The sequence below is a fragment of the Lolium perenne genome, chromosome 4, assembly GCF_019359855.2.
Source record: "Lolium perenne isolate Kyuss_39 chromosome 4, Kyuss_2.0, whole genome shotgun sequence".
Taxonomy (NCBI): domain Eukaryota; kingdom Viridiplantae; phylum Streptophyta; class Magnoliopsida; order Poales; family Poaceae; genus Lolium; species Lolium perenne.
Genome location: NC_067247.2, coordinates 167910021 through 167928791, shown reverse-complemented (window position 1 = coordinate 167928791; position 18771 = coordinate 167910021). Strand labels below are relative to the sequence as shown.

Sequence of the window (18771 nt, the reverse complement as noted above, 5' to 3'; positions counted from 1 at the left end):
ATAAATTTCATCCAAATGACGTGAACGTAAGATTTCATGTACCGAGTAAAAAAATCATGAAAAGTGTATATCACAAGTTATTTGTTCATTTCAAATCTGGGATTAGCTTACGTCTCAATCTATCAATTGTTTCATGTGTCTCCGTCGACAAACTTGGCTGTCACTTGTCGGAAGCTAAGTGATCGTGTTTCATCACAATTAGGAGGAATGGCGACGCAACTTGGCGAATGTCGATCCCAAACTCAATTCATTCTGTTTCTGAGCCTCTAGATAAGCAACCAAATCATTCTGATCCCAAACTCAATTTAACATAACCTACCAACTAGAAATAGCAGGTACATTTTGACAGAGAAACTACAAATTTAGGCCAAAAGTGATGTGCAGTTTCGCATGAGCAAGATTTATGAAAGTTGGGACAAGATTTACCAGGACTGGTAAGTGACCTCTGCTCCAAGCAGAAGAGTGGATCACAAATTTTGGACTCACTCACGCATCTTCAACAGAGATGAGCGCCTGCACCACAGCGCCCATGCTCGGCCGCCGGCTCCTCTCCTCCTCCAAGCACGACAAGGCAGTTCCAAGCAGCACCTCCACCTGCGAACGGCTAAACTCGCCGGCGAGCCGTTCGTCCACGAGATCCTCCACGCAGCCGGATCGCATCTTCTCGCGCGCAGCCTTGGTGACGGCCCTGACATCCGTATTTTCGCCGCCGTCCGCCACCCTGACCCCTCTCACTAGCTCCAGCAGCACGACGCCGAAACTGTACACGTCCACCTTGTCGCTGACGTCGAGGTTCGACACCCACTCCGGCGCCATGTACCCCCTCGTTCCCCTGATCCGCCGCGACGGGTTCGAGTTGTTCAGCCCGGCCGTGCGAGCACCAGAACCAGAACCGTCGCGCCGGCGGTCAAGAAGTTTGGCGAGCCCAAAGTCGGTGATCTTAGGCTCCAGATCTCGGTCCAGCAAGATGTTCTCTGGCTTCATGTCGCAGTGGATGATCCACTGGAGGCACTCGCTGTGCAGGTAGGCCAGGCCCCTGGCCACGCCGACGGCGATCCGGAACCGCTGGCTCCACCCGAGGACTTCGTGATCGTCGTTGTCGTCGGGGAACAGCATGGTGGCGAGCGAGCCGTTCTCGATGAACTCGGAGACTAGGATGCGGTGCTTGCCTTGGGAGCAGCAGCCGACGATCCTCGCCAGGTTCATGTGGTAGATCCGGCTGATCAGGCTCAGCTCCGCCTCGAACTCCTCCTCGCCATGGCAGCGGCTGATGCTCGTCGTCAGTGCCTTGACGGCCACGACACGGCCGTCTTCAAGGATGCCCTTATACACCACGCCGGAACCGCCGCGGCCGATCACGTCGGCGAAGTTCGCCGTAGCCTTCTTGATCGCCGCGTAGCTGTACCGCTGGAAGCTGCTCGTGAGGAGGATGAGCTTGTAGCCTTCGTCCATGGGGTACACCGGAGAGGACGGCCTGAACAGCCCCTTCTTGGAGAAGAGGCAGCAGCAGCCGAGCCCTATCACGATGGCCTCGACCACGAACATCGCAGACAGGAAACCGTACAGGTATGGCCACACCGGCTTCGCCGCCGCATCGCGGCCGTGGTCTTGTGACAAGGCAGAGACGTTGAGGAGGAGGTACCCTTGGGGGGTGGTGCAGCCGGTGACGTTATCCTCCAAGAAGTGAAGCGGACCCTGACCCTGTACATGCTCTTGCCATTGGTGGACGTGGATCTTGGGCACGACAAAGTCGGCCGGGACCTTGATGTACACCGTCCCCGGCAAGCCTGGGAACGTCCTGCCGTTGAAGAGGACGCTCTTGAGGTAGCACTCCATGTTGCTGTGCTCCTTGTGCTGGAACCCCACGCACGAGCAGCGCTCCCGGCACCTCTTGGCGCAATCGTCGAACGTCGTTCTCTCGCCGTCGCTGAGGTCGTAGCCCCAAAAGTCGGTATGCGGAAGCTCCATCAGCTTCGTCGGTGTCGCGCAGTCGTGCTGCCGGAACATCGGCAGGCACCCTTTACTCCAGTCGCTCCGGTCGGCGCGCTCGTGGCCTGGGGCGCAGACGCAGGACGGCGCCGGCGCGTAGAGGCACACCGCGTTGGCACCGCACACACCGTGGATGATGCAGGGGTTACCGAACGCCATCCACGACACGGCCCACGTCCCTTTGGTCGCGTGCAGGCTGTAAGCCCTGAGGTTGCCGTCGGCGTCCAGCGTCAGCCTCCTCCTCATGCCGGCGGCGCCCAAGTCCGCCGTCTGGAAGTTGGCGTTGTCGCTGGAGAAGAACTGGCCCAGCGCGTCCATGGTGGCCTCGCGGGAGAAGTTGTAGATCCTGCGTTTGTTGTCGATGTAGTTGTTGTAGGGGTTGGGCCAGTAGATGCTGGAGAAGTTGCCATTGTCGTAGAAGAGGGAGAGCATGGCGTAGTCGCTGAACCCCAGGCTGTAGTAGCCGGAGGAAAGAAGACGCCCGTCGCTGCCGCCATCGGCGCGCGACACCAGGCGCGTCGTGGCCCTGAGCGGCTGCCTCGGGAGCAGTGTGTCCGTCGGGGAGTCGAAGCTCTGCCACAGCTTATTCCCGTTGGCATCCTCCACGACGAGGTTACCGCTGTTGTCGAGCCGGACGCGCGAGGCCGCCCGTGCGCCGGCCCAACTGGAGTTCCAGACCGGCTCGCCGTCGTAGTCGGTGAGGACGAGCGCGCTCCCGTGTTTGTCGAGCGTGAGGCGGGAGCCCTTGCTGTGGACGGGGCGCAAGCGGTCGGCGGTCCAAACGACGGCGCTTTCCTTGGCGCCCGCGAACCAGACGGAGAAGGTGAAGACCGTCGGGGACACGAGGTAGAAGCCACATCTAAACGTGCCGTCCGGCGAGCCTAGGAAGTCGGTCTCATGGTCCTCGACAGCGATCGACGCACCGCGGAGGAGACTATGGCGCGATGCTGTGGCAGCGAGATGACATGGAAGCAGCAAGCTGAAACTGACAGTGATCACGAGCACTAGGCTGATGATGGATCTCATCGTGGCATCACCTGGTGATTTGGACAGGACGGTGGAGAGTACTGTTCGTATGTAAGTGCGTACTCAGGTCAAGTCAACAGCTTCATTAAGCGTGTGATCCAAGATGAGATGGAATTTCTTGGTAGTACTTAATAAGCATAGCACTTTACTCAAGGTATCGTGGCAGTGATCTGATTATTGTATTTGCATCGCGAGGAGTGTGTTTGGTTAGTTGAATCTGAACTCTGGAAACTCTGAACCTGACGACAAAAGATTGTCTTTTCACACAACTTGTCTCTTAGATTAGCAAAAGTTAATTTGAGTCAGCTCTTGGTTTGATGATATGTATCGTTGACTGACCTTCTACCCAAATGCTTATACATAATCTCACTGTAGGAACATTATACTACTTACAATATATACAGGTGGTCGAGTTGCCCTGCAGACTCTGCGCATCAGCCAATGGAAAAGCAACATGTAGTTTGACTTTGAGACAACTTGCAAAATCGCAGTGAGTCAATGGATCATCATCACTTGCAAATAGCAACATGTAGTACCGAGAGTGCTTGATCTTGCGTCGTGCGGGCGACGAGGTTGCTCTTCGTGTTGGTTGTCGGCACGTCTTGTGTCGCTTTTGGTGCTAGATCGTGTGGAAGGCCGGCCTCTTCGTCTCTGCAGAAGCGGCCCGGCCCCGTGTCTGCTCCTCTCATAGTGGTTGTGGCGTCTTTTGTTTGACAATGTTGGAAAACAGGCTAGTTCGGCGCAGCAGGTCACCGTTTGTCTTTGTGTTTGTATGGCTGGCATTTTTGATTACATTTGCCTCATCATCGACGGAGAGTTGTTGTGATCATATTGGGCGCGTTTGGTAGTCTGGGCTCGAATCCTGGCTCACTGGCGCAGTGATGCAAGCACAGCTGCGCATCTAGAACAAGTCATAGATCGAAATTAGTCTGTTGTTTGGTAGGTCGGACTGCATCGGTTGAATTGAAAAGGGCTTTCTGTTTGTTTGCCTGCAGCCAACCCAAAATCTCGATAGAGGTGAGATTAGGCTTGTTTGGTACCATTCAGACATGCCTAAGGTTACCTCTTCTCTGCAACGGGTAGCCTTACCATGCTCTCACCTTCCATCACACAGATATCAGTTCATGACAGTTGCAGATTAACAAAGCTAGCAGTTCACGAAATCAGCCCTAGCTTAATACGAATGGTAGTTCATAACACGATGCTCCCTAGCTACTACGAATGGCAGTTTATCATCACGGGGTAGTTCAACATACGGGGATCAAATTGGGGTTCGAGAAACAGGGGATCAAAGGGGTTCTTCTTCTTCACTTCTTCTCACATGGTGGTGTTGCCTCTGGCTTCGCACATTGCGTCTGCCCACTCTTGCCTCTTCTCCTTACAGGCATCATTGTCGTCTGCGTCCACGCCATGGCCGGTCTCTACTTCATCCAAAATGACAACCTCTTCGAAGAACTCATCCTCGCCCCAACCTAGGATCCAGTTGTGAAGAATGCAACAAGAAAGGACAAGCTTTACTTGAGTGTCAAAAGTGTTGAACGATTTCTGATCAAGGACCTTGAACATGTTCTTCAATGCAGCAAAGGCCCTCTCAATGGTGACTCTAAGGCTTGAGTGTCTCAGATTGAACAACTCTTTAGCATTCTGAGATCGGTGCTTCGCAGAGAACTCGTTGAGGTGGTACCTTGTTTTCCTGAAGGGAGGTAGAATACCAGGTCGGCATGCATATCCAGCATCTCCAAGGTAGAACTTACCCTCAGGGATTTGCAACCGATCAGGCCTTACAAGGTGTCGGCAAGGATGTTCGCATCATGAGCTGAACCCTCCCACCCAGCAAGCACGCAGGTGAACCTCATATTGAAATCCACAACTGCTAGCACGTTCTGGCTGGTGTAGTGCTTCCTCCCACGGAATGCTGCAGTACCTTTGCAGTGACATGAGTACCATCAATAGCCCCAATGCAATCCTGTAAAAAAGTTAGCACACAATCATGTTTCTGACAGTACCACACATCTGATAGGTAGAAGGAACATGATGTACGCACCCTGAAATAGGGGAACCCCACCTGTAGTTGTTTTTGATCTTGGGTGGCGTGTTCGTTGATGTTGGCTTGATCATTTTACCTCTGAGCTCCCCAATTACGTACAACACATGCTGGAAGTACAAAGAGATAGTCTCCGTGGATCGCCAGAATATGCTATGGATGACTCTGAACCTCTGGTTATGACCCACGACATGAAGAAACATTGCGACTTGTTCTTCGACAGAGGTGTGGATGCTTTCAGTCAGCATTCCTCTAATCCTGAACGTTTTCACAAGTGCATAGAAAGGGGCTCTTCTCATCCGTAGCATCTGGATAGCCTCTACATCGTTGCAGTTGTAGATGTGGTTTAGGTTGGCAATCCTCTCTTAATCTCGTTGTACCATAGGACCGTAATTCACACGAGAAAAATCAGCATGCCTAATTGCTCTCTTGTGCAGCACCAGGATCCAGGCTTGTATGCAAACGATAAGTGATGCGGTGTGATGCATAAGTTGGAGCTGGTCGGTCTACTCAAACAAGATCTATGCATTACGAACGGTCTTATACAACCCAACTAGTTCTACCAACGTGAATCTGAGAGCACCGTAGAGCAGAGGAGTTTCCCCTTACCTCCGTCATGGCAGACGACAGACACGGCCGAAAGCCACCGCAGATGTGCGCAGGATCCGCCGCGGCTGGAAAAGAGGACCGTGGTTCGGCGCCGGGGACCGAAGGGAGATGCGCGCTGCCAGATCTAGGTCGTCGCTGCCGATGCGAAAATTGGGGGAAGGGAAATTTGGGAGGGGGCTAATGGAGAGGGTAACCGAAGAGGGAGGTTACCCTTACCTTTGCCGCGCAACGCCGCTGGAATTTCGGCTTCTCCCGCCATGCCGAGGCAGAGCGTCCGCTCGAACGGCGTTGTCGATTTTCATCTCGTCAGGGCCTAACCTTGGAGAAAGGGTCAAACAGGGCGTTCCTCCGGGGGACCTGCAGCGGTGCTTTAAGACCCGTGCTATGCAAGAACGCGACTGAGCTCAGGGAACCAAACGGTCCAAAAAATGCTGAGCCAATGGGAGCCAAGGGGCACACAGCAGGCCAATTGTTCTTGGATCTAGAGTGGGTGTGGCGCTGTGGTGTTAGGTTTTAGCCTTGTTGTATGATTTTAACCCGTTTTTTCGCTAATTAACTGAGCAACTTTCTTCTTAATTAATGGATAAGGTAAAACTTTAGATTTCGTTAAAAGAAAACGAATATTATATATATACATGTACATTGCACAAACAGTTGACCAATCGACATGTTGTAAAGTTATTAAGCATCTTGCTTAATTATCCAGAAAAATAAATTGCACCGCAGTAACAGTGTGAAACAATAGCTTGGCAACTGGCGCCCTAGACAGCCCTGAGGCGTATACTTCCTTCTTTTTCTTTTCTTTCTCCGGGGATTATGATTTATTTTACTATGTGCCTGCATGTGTATGTAAGTACTCTTAATTTTTGTGTGCATGTGGTTCTGTTTTAATGAAAATTCTATGATTACTGTGTAGTCACGCTCTTGGCCAGATTCCTTGGTTGGTCAACATCGAATCCGCGAAGAACAGTAAGATGGTATGCCAGCAACTGAATCAAGAAAATTAAAAGAACTAATCGTTAAATGAAAATCAAATAAATGCCACAAAGTGCAATAGAGGTTTTGGGATATTCTAGGTACAGAACAAATAAAAGCCTGCACAAACCTGCAATGGAATTATGTTGATCACTGGCTGGAGACAGTCGAGGACCTCTGGAACTTGAATCGTTCTGCAGGATCCACTAGGAACGACAGCGGATATGTCCCCTGTCGAGCACATTACGATCAGTCGCCCCTTGCGAGAAAGGAGCTGCTGAATCACTGACTTTTGCTTGCTGTAAGAGGAGGTTGAGAAGGAAAAACATTATCAGATGACAAGAATTTTCCACAGAAAACAAAAATAGATCTAACTATGTTCAGAGCACTTACCTGAAGCACGCGTCACGTGTTGCGATCACAACGATGGGAAGGTTTTCATCCACCAGTGCTAGTGGCCCGTGTTTCATCTCACCAGCAAGCATGCCTTCGCTGTGCATCAATGCGACCTCCTTAACTTTGAGAGCACCCTCTAAGGCTGTGGCATAGTTATACCCTCTTCCAAAAACAAGGAGTGATTCGGAGTCAATCAGCGAAGATGCAAGTTCCTTCATATCAGAATCAAGTTTGAGAACTTCACTGGCATGGCCTGCATCGTAAAATGATATAAACAGTGTTTCAAATGGTGTCCGATAAACTGCAATTTGCTTGACTACGTGGTACATTGTTGATTCAATTCAACATACTTGGAAGACTTGAAAGACCAGTGATGATAGATTCCCTTCTAGTTTGAGTTGATAACTGGTCGGATCCAATAGCCATTGCCATCATCGCCATAACTACTATTTGACTTGTATAAGCCTGCAAGATTGCAAGATTCTGACTGTTAGGAAACGATGGCTTAAATTTGGAAAAGTATTGCAACATGAAAATGTCTTGAGACCTACCTTCGTGCTGGCAACACCAATCTCACAACCAGCATTGATATGAATTCCACAATGTGTTCTTCTTGATAGCGTGCTTCCGACGGTATTTGTTATGCCGACACAAAGTGCCCCATTTTCTAGTGCGTATTCAAGAGCTAGGAGGGTGTCTGCTGTCTCCCCTGACTGGCTCACAAAAACTGCAGTGTCCTCTCTGTAGATGGGGCCTTGTCTGTCAAGCAAGTCACTTGCAACCTCCATAGTAACAGGAATACCTGTGGTGGAAAGGTAAAATTGAAAAGACAACCTGCTAAATGCTTATTGTGCTCATGATATCAAACTTTTCCATATCATGACAATACAACTGGACAGCCTGATTCGACTTACCAGTAAGTTCTTCCACCAAAGGTCATGCAGCTAAGGCGGCATTATAACTAGTACCACACCCAATAAAGATTACTCTTCTACTCCGCCTAATTGTTTTGAGATGTTCTTTCAGCCCACCTAAAATAACCCCACTATTCTTCAGTCTACCCCTCATCGTTGTTGTGAGTGAATGCGGCTGTTCATGGATTTCTTTTTGCATGAAGTGGTCATAGCTTCCTTTCTTTATTTGCTCAACTTCCATTTCAAGAACAGACAATGCTCGTTGCACAGATGCTGGCTTCTCTTTTTCCCGGTCAAACTTAAGGATAGACACACTACCATCCTGTAGTGTACACAATCTTAAAACTTGGGTAATATGTCAAGTATAAGGGTCGTGGAAGAAACAAAAGAATTGCTGCACATAGTGAGTGTTGGTCATCCCTTTTTTCATTCATTGGAAAGAATAACGGTGCGAAAATACAACAGATTAAGGTAGTGAGTTATATTTCTCAGACATCATGGTAGCAGGTGAGTAAAGAACTGATGGAGATTAGATAAACTGTGTTCCGGAAGAAAAGGATGTTCTAAAACCATAATAATTAAATATAGAGGGAAATATAAAAAGGAAACACCAGCAGACTAGCAGATGAAGCACTCAAGTAAAGAAAGAGTACCTGAATATGAATAATTTCATTGTCTTCAATAGCTAAATAGTTTTTGGTATGCTCTACAATAGCACATAAATCACTGGAGAAGAAGAATTCTCTGGGGTTTCCATTTGCTGCCAGGGATTTGACATTGTTGAATGACTTCCCACAGTTTTGACCACTTACTTCCTGATCATAGAAAGATAATAGTCATCATTTGTATAACATAGGAAGTCAAGCACAGAAGCACGGGAATTATGCGATCTACAAGTCTGCAATAACCAATTACAGAAAGGCACAACATTTCTAAAAATGATTATATAGGATAGTTAATTGTATGTTGTAATCAATCTACTACACAGTTACCAATCTACTGCACGGTTTAACATGCCTGAAATACTGAACTGTGTGAAACAAAATAGTTATCACATCAAGTAGTTGACTGCAGACCTTGTGATGAGTTCAAGGAAAAAAAGAAAAATCATAGATTATATGCCATGAAAAAATAAAATTGTACACTGCATCAGTGCTGACCATTTTCTACTCAGCAGGAAGCGACGAGCATGGTACCAATACAAGTGTAGAACAAAATGTAGGTAGCTACACATGATCTGTCTACTTCAAATGTCAAAGGGTTTATTAACTTCTAAGAAAGCATACCGTATAATCGTGCGCAAAACAAAACAAACAGTTTTCAGAACAAAGCAAGTGGGATGAAAGAAAGATCTCAAAACTGAAATTTTAAATTAATTTTGTACTGAGAATTCAGCAATATGTTTTCTTGAGTTAAATATATCTAATAGCTAAAAAAGAAAGATACAAAGATGTTATTTTCCTACATTAACACCAAGAATCAGTGTGCTGCCTCGTTTGCATGCGATCAGCTCATTGGGATAGTGTGGACTCTTAAAGATAAGTGCATAGGCTCCTTCAAGCTGCCTCATGACCTCCATAACAACTTGGCTAAATGTCATATCTCCTGAGAAAATAAACAAAATCTCAAAACTTCCTTAACTAGCTAATACAGATTCGTTCAGTCGATAACTATTTATTTTCCAATGCTATGATGAGTGCTCTTGCACTATAGTATTAATCATGTAACGTTGCCAAAAAAGTTTCTTGGTGACCACAAATAGCATAATGGTGCCTAGGTGGCAAATAATTTTTTAGCCATGTATACCGCTCCAAATTAATAACTTAAAACTAGGGAAGAAATGAACCACATCAATATCAAGCGGTATGAAGAATTACGAGTCGAGTCGTTGGGGTACCGACTCATAGACTAGTCTAGACTACTGATCAACTAGTCGATATGTACAACAGCAGTAGCTAGTACAAAATACTCAACCAGATAGGAGATTTAGTAACTAAATCGACATAAGTTCAACACAAGTTACATAACATAATAATGTAGAACCTATAAGTTCATGGAATAGGCATCAAATTATCGTGTCTAGATGATGAAACAATGTCTTTGAACTTCAGCTTCATCCTCCACGTCTAAATATTGCTCCATAGCTCTAAATTTCCTTGTATTTAAGAAGTTGTGGTTTTCATTCTTAATTTCCACCGACACCTCTGGACAGTAGTCCACCCTGAATTGAGTCGATCGAATCAAATACCACGACTAGTCTAGACTAGTCCACAACTAGTCGCTTGACCGCTCCACTCTTCGAATTAGTCAAGTCGAAGAAGCTAGTCGACAGTCAAGTTAGGACTCATAGCCTAGTCTAGACTAGTCGTTAGACTCGTAATCCATGAGCGGTATATCTTGTTAGAATTTGCTACCACGACACTATTACAGAAAATATATAACATAATACCTTCTCCATCACGAGCCTTGTCAAAAACAAACTTTGCCAGCTTAGGAATGACTTCAGTGTCGGTATCAGACTCAAAGACGAAGCCATGCCGAATTAGCGTCTCTTTCAGAACCTGAACACACACCATTATCAGGTTAGAATATGATGCCATATTCGCTTGAGACAGTGTCAGGTAATTTAACATCATGCATAAAACTTTCTGATGGTTGAACCATAGATATTTGATAAACAGATGATCATATAATGATATCTGACATTATGTATCGCGACTCTGTTAAAAGATCCTCAAAAAGGGTGCAAACAACTGGAGATTCTGTGAAACTACAAAGCTGATTCTTATAAACATACATACACTGATACACAAAGGGAGGTAAGGAGAAAGCCGATGTGTAGGGAGTCAGGACATGAGACTTTGACACAGGGAGCAACTTATTATAGCGTCATGTTTCCACTAGCAAAAGTTCATCATAGTTGAAGATAATAAGGAACATGTACCACACAAAAGAGTTGTATGTTCAATATCCCAAGAGGAGGGTAAGGAGACCTCATAGTTTGTGATAATGCCATTGTGGACGACCAAGAACTCATCGCCAGCACCAGAGGATTGGGGATGGCTGTTCTTTGGGGCAGGCACGCCGTGTGTGGCCCACCTGGTGTGGGCGATTCCAGCGTGAACTGCGAATGTGGCATCCAGGTTCACACTCTTCTCATCAACCTCTGGAAATCAGACACAAACAACCCATGACAAAAGTTAGAGTAGTTGAGTAAATTTTAGCTTCTATTCAAATTTTACCAAGGGAGGTATGGAATGGAACTTGCAAACAGTGGTTTGGAAATTGCAATGAGAAGGAATTATAAGCGCCGAATTGCATATTGCTTTGACAAGCGGGATGGCTTGATATAGCCCCAAAAAAGCTACTCTACATGACCCAAATGGATTAATCACACTTGAAGCTACGAGGTTGTAGAATTATTCAAGTTATGAGATTTTAGTCGCAACCCCCAAAAATGAGTATACGGCATGTGCAATCATGTAATTTTTTTCTCCCGAAACGTGATTACAAACCCCGGCCAAACGGGCGTCCTGCCGCTGGCCGGGGAACAACCTAAACTGAAACGAATTGCCGCTGGGGCAGAACTGGACGGTACTGACCAGAGTAGACGGATCGCACGAGGTTCTCGATCTTTCCCTCCTGGCGGAACACGATCGGAGACGCCCCCGCGTACGCCGCCGCGGAACCAGGCGGCTGCGGCTGGAGGTCGGCGTCGACGGCTATGCCGGAGGAGTCGTAGCCGCGGTACTCGAGGCGGCGGAGGCCGTTGAGGAGGACCTCGAGGACGTACCGCCGCTCCCGCGGCACGCAGTAGTTGAGGTAGGCGAAGATCCCGCACATCGCGGGCCTTCTAGAACCTTCCGGAATGCCGCGTGCGGGCGCGGGCAAGGCGACGGGACGGCCGAGGCGGATGACGAAAGGCTGGCGTCGTATTCTCTGGGTACGTCTTCTAACAGTCGGATACGAGTCACGGGCTCTCCGCTTCTGCCTTGCGGCAGTTGCCTGGCGGCGATGACCGTTTTTGACATAATTCAAAGGGACGGTCGTCCCCCATCAAGCAAAAGCAAACATGACTCCAATTCACTGCCCGCTTGCTAGCCATGTCACTACTCAGGGTGTTAGGCACTTTTGGTTTACTGATCCTCCCCTTTTCCTTATCTCTATATTTGTGGATGATCCTCTTTTCCTTCGTCCTTCGTCATCGTTGGTCAGTGGATGGCGGCGTGGGGATCTGTTCGTCTGCTTCGGGTTTAAAGGTGGTGGTCCTAGGGTTCCTCTTCTGCGAAGATGAAGACCTACCGGACGCTGATCCTCTTCATCTAGCCGAAATGTTGATTTCCGGAAGGCTCCGCCGGCGAATGGAACAACGCATCTTTTGCCTATAGTTTGCTGGATTGGGTGGTATTCGGTCGCGCACCCATGCTTTTATTCTGACCATTTTGTTCTAGAGGGAGCGGCGCGAAGCTCTTTTTCTGTGTTGACATCAAGTGACTATGAATCCATGATGAAAGCCAGACGAAGAGAATATTATGAAGAGATGATGGGAGGACTAGCTAAGGAAGGTTCAAGTCTCCGCTATGTTGAGGGACTTGCTTGGTATTCCGGGCTTCACAACAGCGGTATGAATATGGGGGCGGCGCCACAGGTGAAGTTCAGAGTCCTACCTTTCAGGGTGAAAACCAAGGTCTGACCTTAACTGGTTGTGTCTGGCAATGACCTTGTTGGAGGCATTGTTTTGAGAGTGTGGACTATCTTCAGGGTGAAAACCTAAAATCTTTGATCGGGCGACGGCGGTGTTGGAGCACTGTTCCCTTCTTGAAGGCTTCGCTTTTGGAGAGTATGTATTTCATGTGTTGTCTTGGTGGTGAATGTATTGCTGTTGTTAGGCCTGCGATATTGTAGCGGATTTTTTGTTTCTTAGGTTTTTTTTGGTTGTGTGCACCCGTAGTGCCATTAAAGTGGTGCGTTGTTGCAGAAGCTGGATGTAATTGGTATCTTTTGATATTAATATATTATCTTTATCGAAAAAATAAAGCCGCCTGAAGTTAAAAGTAAAAGATGACTCCAAGTCAACATTGCCATGTCAACACCCGATCAAGATTGTGTATGGTAACGAAGAGGTGTTCTTCGTCTATTTTCAGGTCATCTATATGGTAACCCCGGCGATAACCGCGCTTCTCTGAGCTCTCGCTTGCTCGAGGCTTGGGATAGTCGTAATGTTCAAGTCCCGCTAGAGGAAACCACAAGCCACGATCACTGGCATTAGATTGAGGTTGTTAATTCCATCAAATCGAGGCTAGATTTGTTTTATCAAGCACAAACGGGTTATGAAAGAAACTTGGGAATCATGAGTATAATTCAGAAAGTAGTGGTATTCTTGTTACACCACAGGCACAATTATTGACGTGTAAGGGTAACGTCTTCCACGATCACTGGTACAATGGTGGAGAAGCCCTCACGCAAAGCTGACACAAGGTAACATTAGAGGGGACATGAACATGCTAAGTGAGGAAAATTCTTTGCTAAGTGAGGGAAAATCACTCTTTAGCTTGCTATACTACAAAGACACTGAAAGTTTGAGTTGGCAGCTGCCCCCATTTCTTATATGACATTACCTTCGTTCTGATATCTGAGTCATTTTAGTTTTTTAAAAGGCTTACATCTCAAAAACTGAGGTAATAGATATGCACATGCTCTTGCCTGAAACGTTAAATCATTCGGTACCTTGTTTATACTGTGTGGACAATGCACCTTCATACTCTACTTCTACAAAGTCACACGGCAAATGGAAGCAAGCGGTCTAAAATCCCACTGCATACCTGCATCATGACTTAACCATCTTAGGTCATGTAAAATGAGTGATGTCAGCTTTCTCTTAGAGCATGACTTAACCATCTTAGGTCATGTACAATGGGTGGTTTCAGCTCTCTCTTAGAGCTGCAGCGTAAGTTTTTTGTTGAGTTGGAGAGAGAACATGGAACGAAAATGATGTCTTTACTTAGTTAAGGGATGATTCTTACAAAATAAGCGAAGATGATTTTCACCACTGTATTACATATCTTTCTTTAGCAACATAATTTTCTACTAAAAATTAATTAATTCTCATTAGTTGTAAGAGGTGACAATAAGATAGGTTTATTTAGGAGGAATCGACTCGTTGGCAGCCTTCGTGCATGCAATGAGTGCCTTTTTCTCTTCTCCATCTTATTCTCATCTTCTATCTTCTTGCACTTATCCTCCAGTTTGTTCTGCCGCTCGATGAGGAGGCAGCGATAGGCATGCATATGTTCTCGAGTTTTGCCCCCTATGAAGCGTTTTGTGCCCCTATAAGCTTTCTTGTCCCATTGTCATGCCCTTGGGGGGGTGGTGGACAGGAGAGGGGCGGTTTGAGTAGCGCTACCGTCGTTGGCGAATCTTCCGTTAGTGTTTCTGCCGTTGGTGTTTACATCGAGAGGTGTTTTTGCCACGCCACTGGTACTGGCTACAGCGAAAGTTTTATGGTTGATGACCACTGCACATTGGAAGCATGCCGGGCGAGTGCTATTGCTGTTGCCACTATCGCGGGCGGAGAGGCAGCTTTCACGACTCTCCATGAGATCGTTTAGACTCGTGATGTGATGAGCGTCGCAGTCGAAGCAGTAGACCGTTGTTGGTGTAGAGGTCAATGTTTATTTTGAGTGTGGGGTCGAATTCGAATCCAGCTCGCTGTAGGAGCCGACGAAAGGTGTCGTCGCGGAGGTCGCGGTGGTCGATGGCGATGTCAACTCCACCGGGACCGAAAAAATGATCCGTAAGGTGGATGGAACCAGCCGAGTCAAAGTGGAAGCAAAAGGTCCCGAAGGTCATCTCTTCTCCTTTGCCGAAGGAGACAAAGGCTGGTCGCATGGCTGGTGACATAGGCATCCCCAATGGGCCTACCGAATAAGGTACCCGAGGATATTTGTAGGTCTACCACCCGAAGCTTTCAAGGCCCATAAGCCCAATAACTGTCGATATGGAAGATAGAGATAGATTAGGAATAAAGAGTCATGTAATTATACGGGAAGGACTTCGATAGTCTCCCAGAGTTTGTAACTTTTACGACACCAAAGGCCTCGGCTCCACCTCTTATATAAAGGGGAGCCGAGGGAGAAAGAAAGAATTGAATCCATTGTCAACATAACCCTAGTTTTTCCTAGTCGAGCACCTTTTTCGGCTGAACCTTCGAGATCTACTTGCCCTTTACTTTCTACGAAAACCCAAGTCTATAATCTGTAGGCATTGACAAATTAATCCCTTGTCAATTGGCGCCGTCTGTGGGAATTAGAGGCGATAAGGAGGTGATCTCGATGGCATCGTCAACATCGTTAACATCGTCGACAACTCGACATCAAGCAACGTGATGGACGGAGGTAAACATGCCAAACCTGATCTTGTCGATTTTGTTCCTAACCCTCCCGCATGTTTGCATGCATATGCCGATCTGGAGGAGTCGATGGAGATGACGTTCGGGAGCTTCCACTTCCGCGTCGGGAAAAAATCGCATCGCCTGGCGGCACCGATTTTTTTGGGACCGTTAGTTGCCGATTCCGATTTCTCGGGATCATCGTCAATCGAGATAGGCGACAAGGAGATCTCGCCGCCAAGCTTCATCAAGCCTGCCATCGGCGGAGAACTCGCTGATCTGCTCGGCGGCATGTCTTTCGGGTCATTCACAAGCTCCGATCTGAGCAGCGACTCAGAAAGCGTCGACAACTTCGACTTGATCGATAGATCTACTTCTCTTCGGGAGGTATTCACCGACCGATACGACAGTGTCACCGATCGTGAAGATGATGAAGATAAAACTGCAATATACCATCAAGTATACATAATCGGGGAATCAAGCCAACAGGAGGAAGAAGCATCGGAAGATTTCGATGACTTGGGCAACCCATACATCGACCCTGCAGATCTCACGCGCGGAACAGGCCCCAAATACATCGGCCCCACGCCGCGAGAGAAGGTACAACTATCGCAAGTAGCTTGGGATAGAGCTCAGAGGGCTATGGATGGCACGGAGCGATGACTACCACGGCTACACCAGAAGTATTGCAAGCGTACCAATATAAACTCGCTCGCGCCGAACCGAAGTTAGAGAAACAAAGAAGAGTACTCGAAGCAAGGAAAGTTGCAGCTTCTGCGTCAAGTGCGCGCAGGGCGGAACTAAGCCGACAGTCAGGAACGTCGGGAGATAATCACAGGGACGCCCGTGCAAGAGGAAGATCTCGGTTAGCAAGCGTGCCCGAGCATGAAAGGGAGAACCTGATCCAAAACCTCGACATGTCCTTCATGTCAATAGACACGAGGGGGCACATCATCCCAAAAACGTCAGAAGCAGGATATCTGGCGACACATGCTTTCATGTTAGCATCCAAACCACCTGCGGGAGATCCTATGGAAGCATTGTATAACATGGACATGGCAGGAGTTGGAATTATGGGGACAGCAATACAAGGATCAAGCACACCGCAACCCGAGAGTGCTCCAAGACAAAATAGTCCTCGACCAACCATGGCGGTGTGAGACCCTCCGCGAGATGGTGATGGCAAGAAATACAGTAACGCAAGCACGGGTCGATAGAGCACGACATGAAAGGGACCGTGAAAATAGAAGAGACCGCTGGTACTCGCCAGAAGTTAGCGAAGAAGACATGTGTGGACTCCCTTGCTTTACCCGACGGGTTCGCAAAACTCGGGTTCCCTCTGGCTTTAAGCTACCTGATAATTATAAAAGTTCGATGGATTGCAAGATCCAGAGGATTGGTTGGTTGACTGCCTGGAAACAGTGAAGCTGATGGACGGAACTAGAGCGACAGCCATGCAAAGCATCCAAGTTCACCTTAGTGGAGCCGCAAGATCTTGGATGAAGAAGTTACCAGGAGGATCCATCGACAGCTGGGAGACTTTTGAGGACATATTCGTGAAAAGTTTCTGTTCCACGTGCAAGAAGCCTGCATCAATAGAGCAGCTAAGGGCATGCAAGCAGAAGTATGATGAGTCGATGAGGGCGTATATCCAGCGATGGAGCATCATAAAAAACTCAGCAAAAAATGTCGATGAAAGGGAAATCGATGCATTTGTCACAGGGATCCGAAAAATAGATTTGATCGAAGACTTGGGTAGATCCAACCTGAGGACAATAGCGGAACTCATGGAGATAGCGAATCGCTGGGCGGATGGCGAAGACGCTGTTCAAAACAAATGACATAGATCACCCGAAGATGATCGGAACAGAAACAACAATCAAAATAGGCGTCGTTATCGCCACTTCTCAGATAATGACGGCCCCAGCCAAGTGGCGGCTGGCTTCGGAGGAAATAGCGGGGGAAATCATCGAGATGACTATCAGAGAAGCAATGACCAGCGCAATGATCATAGAGATGTGCCAAGCTCCAGCAGACAAAATAATCGACCACGGTTTCTGAGGCCGCACAATATATCTCCCGAAAATGTTCTTAATGGGCCGTGTCAGATGTATTTTTTCCTCAACAACGAGGGAAAAAGACATTCAGGCCATCTTCAGAAGGACTGTCGAACTTTCCAAGCTTTGCACAGGTATGCGGAGAACGCCAATACACAAGCGGCAAACAGGGGGTATGTACAGGGGCCAAGGAGCGAAATTCACCTGCCACCACCACCCGCGATTACCAATGCAAATCAGCATCAATTGCAATTGGCGGCATCTCCAGGCAACAATGTCGAATACATTGACACAACGAGAGCGGTGTCGATGATTCAGAAAGGCATACCCTCGAATAGGGCTCAAAGTTAATTTCACGACAAGTATACATGGCATAGAAGACGCCTCCACCAACCATCGAGTACCTTAACTGGTCAGAAAGGCATACCCTCGAATAGGATTCGCTCAAGCAGACCACCCGCCTCAAGTTCCACGACCAGCACAATCAGCTATGATTTTACCGGCGGCGATTGCAGGATTCGAGGTCTCGCGCATATTCATCGACGGAGGAAGCAGTCTGAACCTCATGTACGCAGATACGCTGAGGAAGATGAATATTTCTTTGGCAAACCTGACACCAACGGACACGCATTTCCATGACATCACACCGGAGAAGCCGAACTATCCTTTGGGAAAGATCAATCTCGACGTACATTTTGGAACTCGAGAAAATTTCAGGAGGGAGAAGCTGGAGTTTGAAGTTATAGATTTCCCATCACAGTACCACGCTCTCTTGGGACGACCCACGTACGCCAGATTCATGGCCGTGCTGCATTATACATACCTGTTATGGAGGATTCCTGGACCCAAGGGCCCAATTACGGTGAAAGGAAGCTTTGCTCTGGCAGATAAATGCGACACGGATTTCCATAGGCTCTCTGAGACCTTCGGGATGCAGGATGAGTACGAAGCATCCAAGCTCACCACCAACTATGACGTGTTACCTGACGGAGGAAGATCCTTGAAGGAGCAAGCTTTCGACACCTCCAAGAACTCTAAGGAAGTGCAGATTCACCCGACAGATCCCAAGAAAACGACTGACATCGCAACAAACATGGATAACGCATAGGAAAGCGCGTTGCATGGTGTCCATCTGACATGCCAGGAGTACCCAAGGAACTTGCCGGGCACCCTCTTAATCTAGATCCAAGAGCCAGACCGATTCGACAACCTTTGCGGCGATTTTTTGAGCCAAACCGCAAAGCTATGCTATCTGAGATCCATCAACTCAAAGAAGCGGGTTTCATCAAGGAGCTACACACCGAGGCCACATGGGTTGCCAACCCAGTGATGGTCCCAAAGAAAAACACTGAGGTCCTTCGCATGTGCGTCGAC

General features: G+C 47.7%; 2 protein-coding genes and 1 pseudogene across 2 annotated transcripts; all 3 read right to left on the bottom strand.

Annotated features, from left to right (window-relative positions):
* Positions 1–244: 244 nt before the first annotated feature.
* Positions 245–3115, bottom strand: LOC139830556 (putative receptor protein kinase ZmPK1). Its single transcript, XM_071818892.1, has one exon. It carries the CDS (start codon positions 3013–3015, stop codon positions 487–489), a length of 2529 nt encoding a protein of 842 aa, XP_071674993.1. The 5' UTR covers positions 3016–3115; the 3' UTR covers positions 245–486.
* A 1217-nt stretch (positions 3116–4332) lies between these two features.
* Positions 4333–5927, bottom strand: LOC127347456 (uncharacterized). The gene is made up of 3 exons (XM_051373640.2): positions 5885–5927; positions 4801–4939; positions 4333–4708 (listed from the first exon to the last, which is right to left on the bottom strand). Exons 1-3 carry the CDS (start codon positions 5925–5927, stop codon positions 4333–4335), a joined length of 558 nt encoding a protein of 185 aa, XP_051229600.2.
* A 409-nt stretch (positions 5928–6336) lies between these two features.
* On the bottom strand, positions 6337–11882 carry LOC127294773 (glutamine--fructose-6-phosphate aminotransferase [isomerizing] 1-like; annotated as a pseudogene).
* Between the last annotated feature and the right edge of the window lie 6889 nt (positions 11883–18771).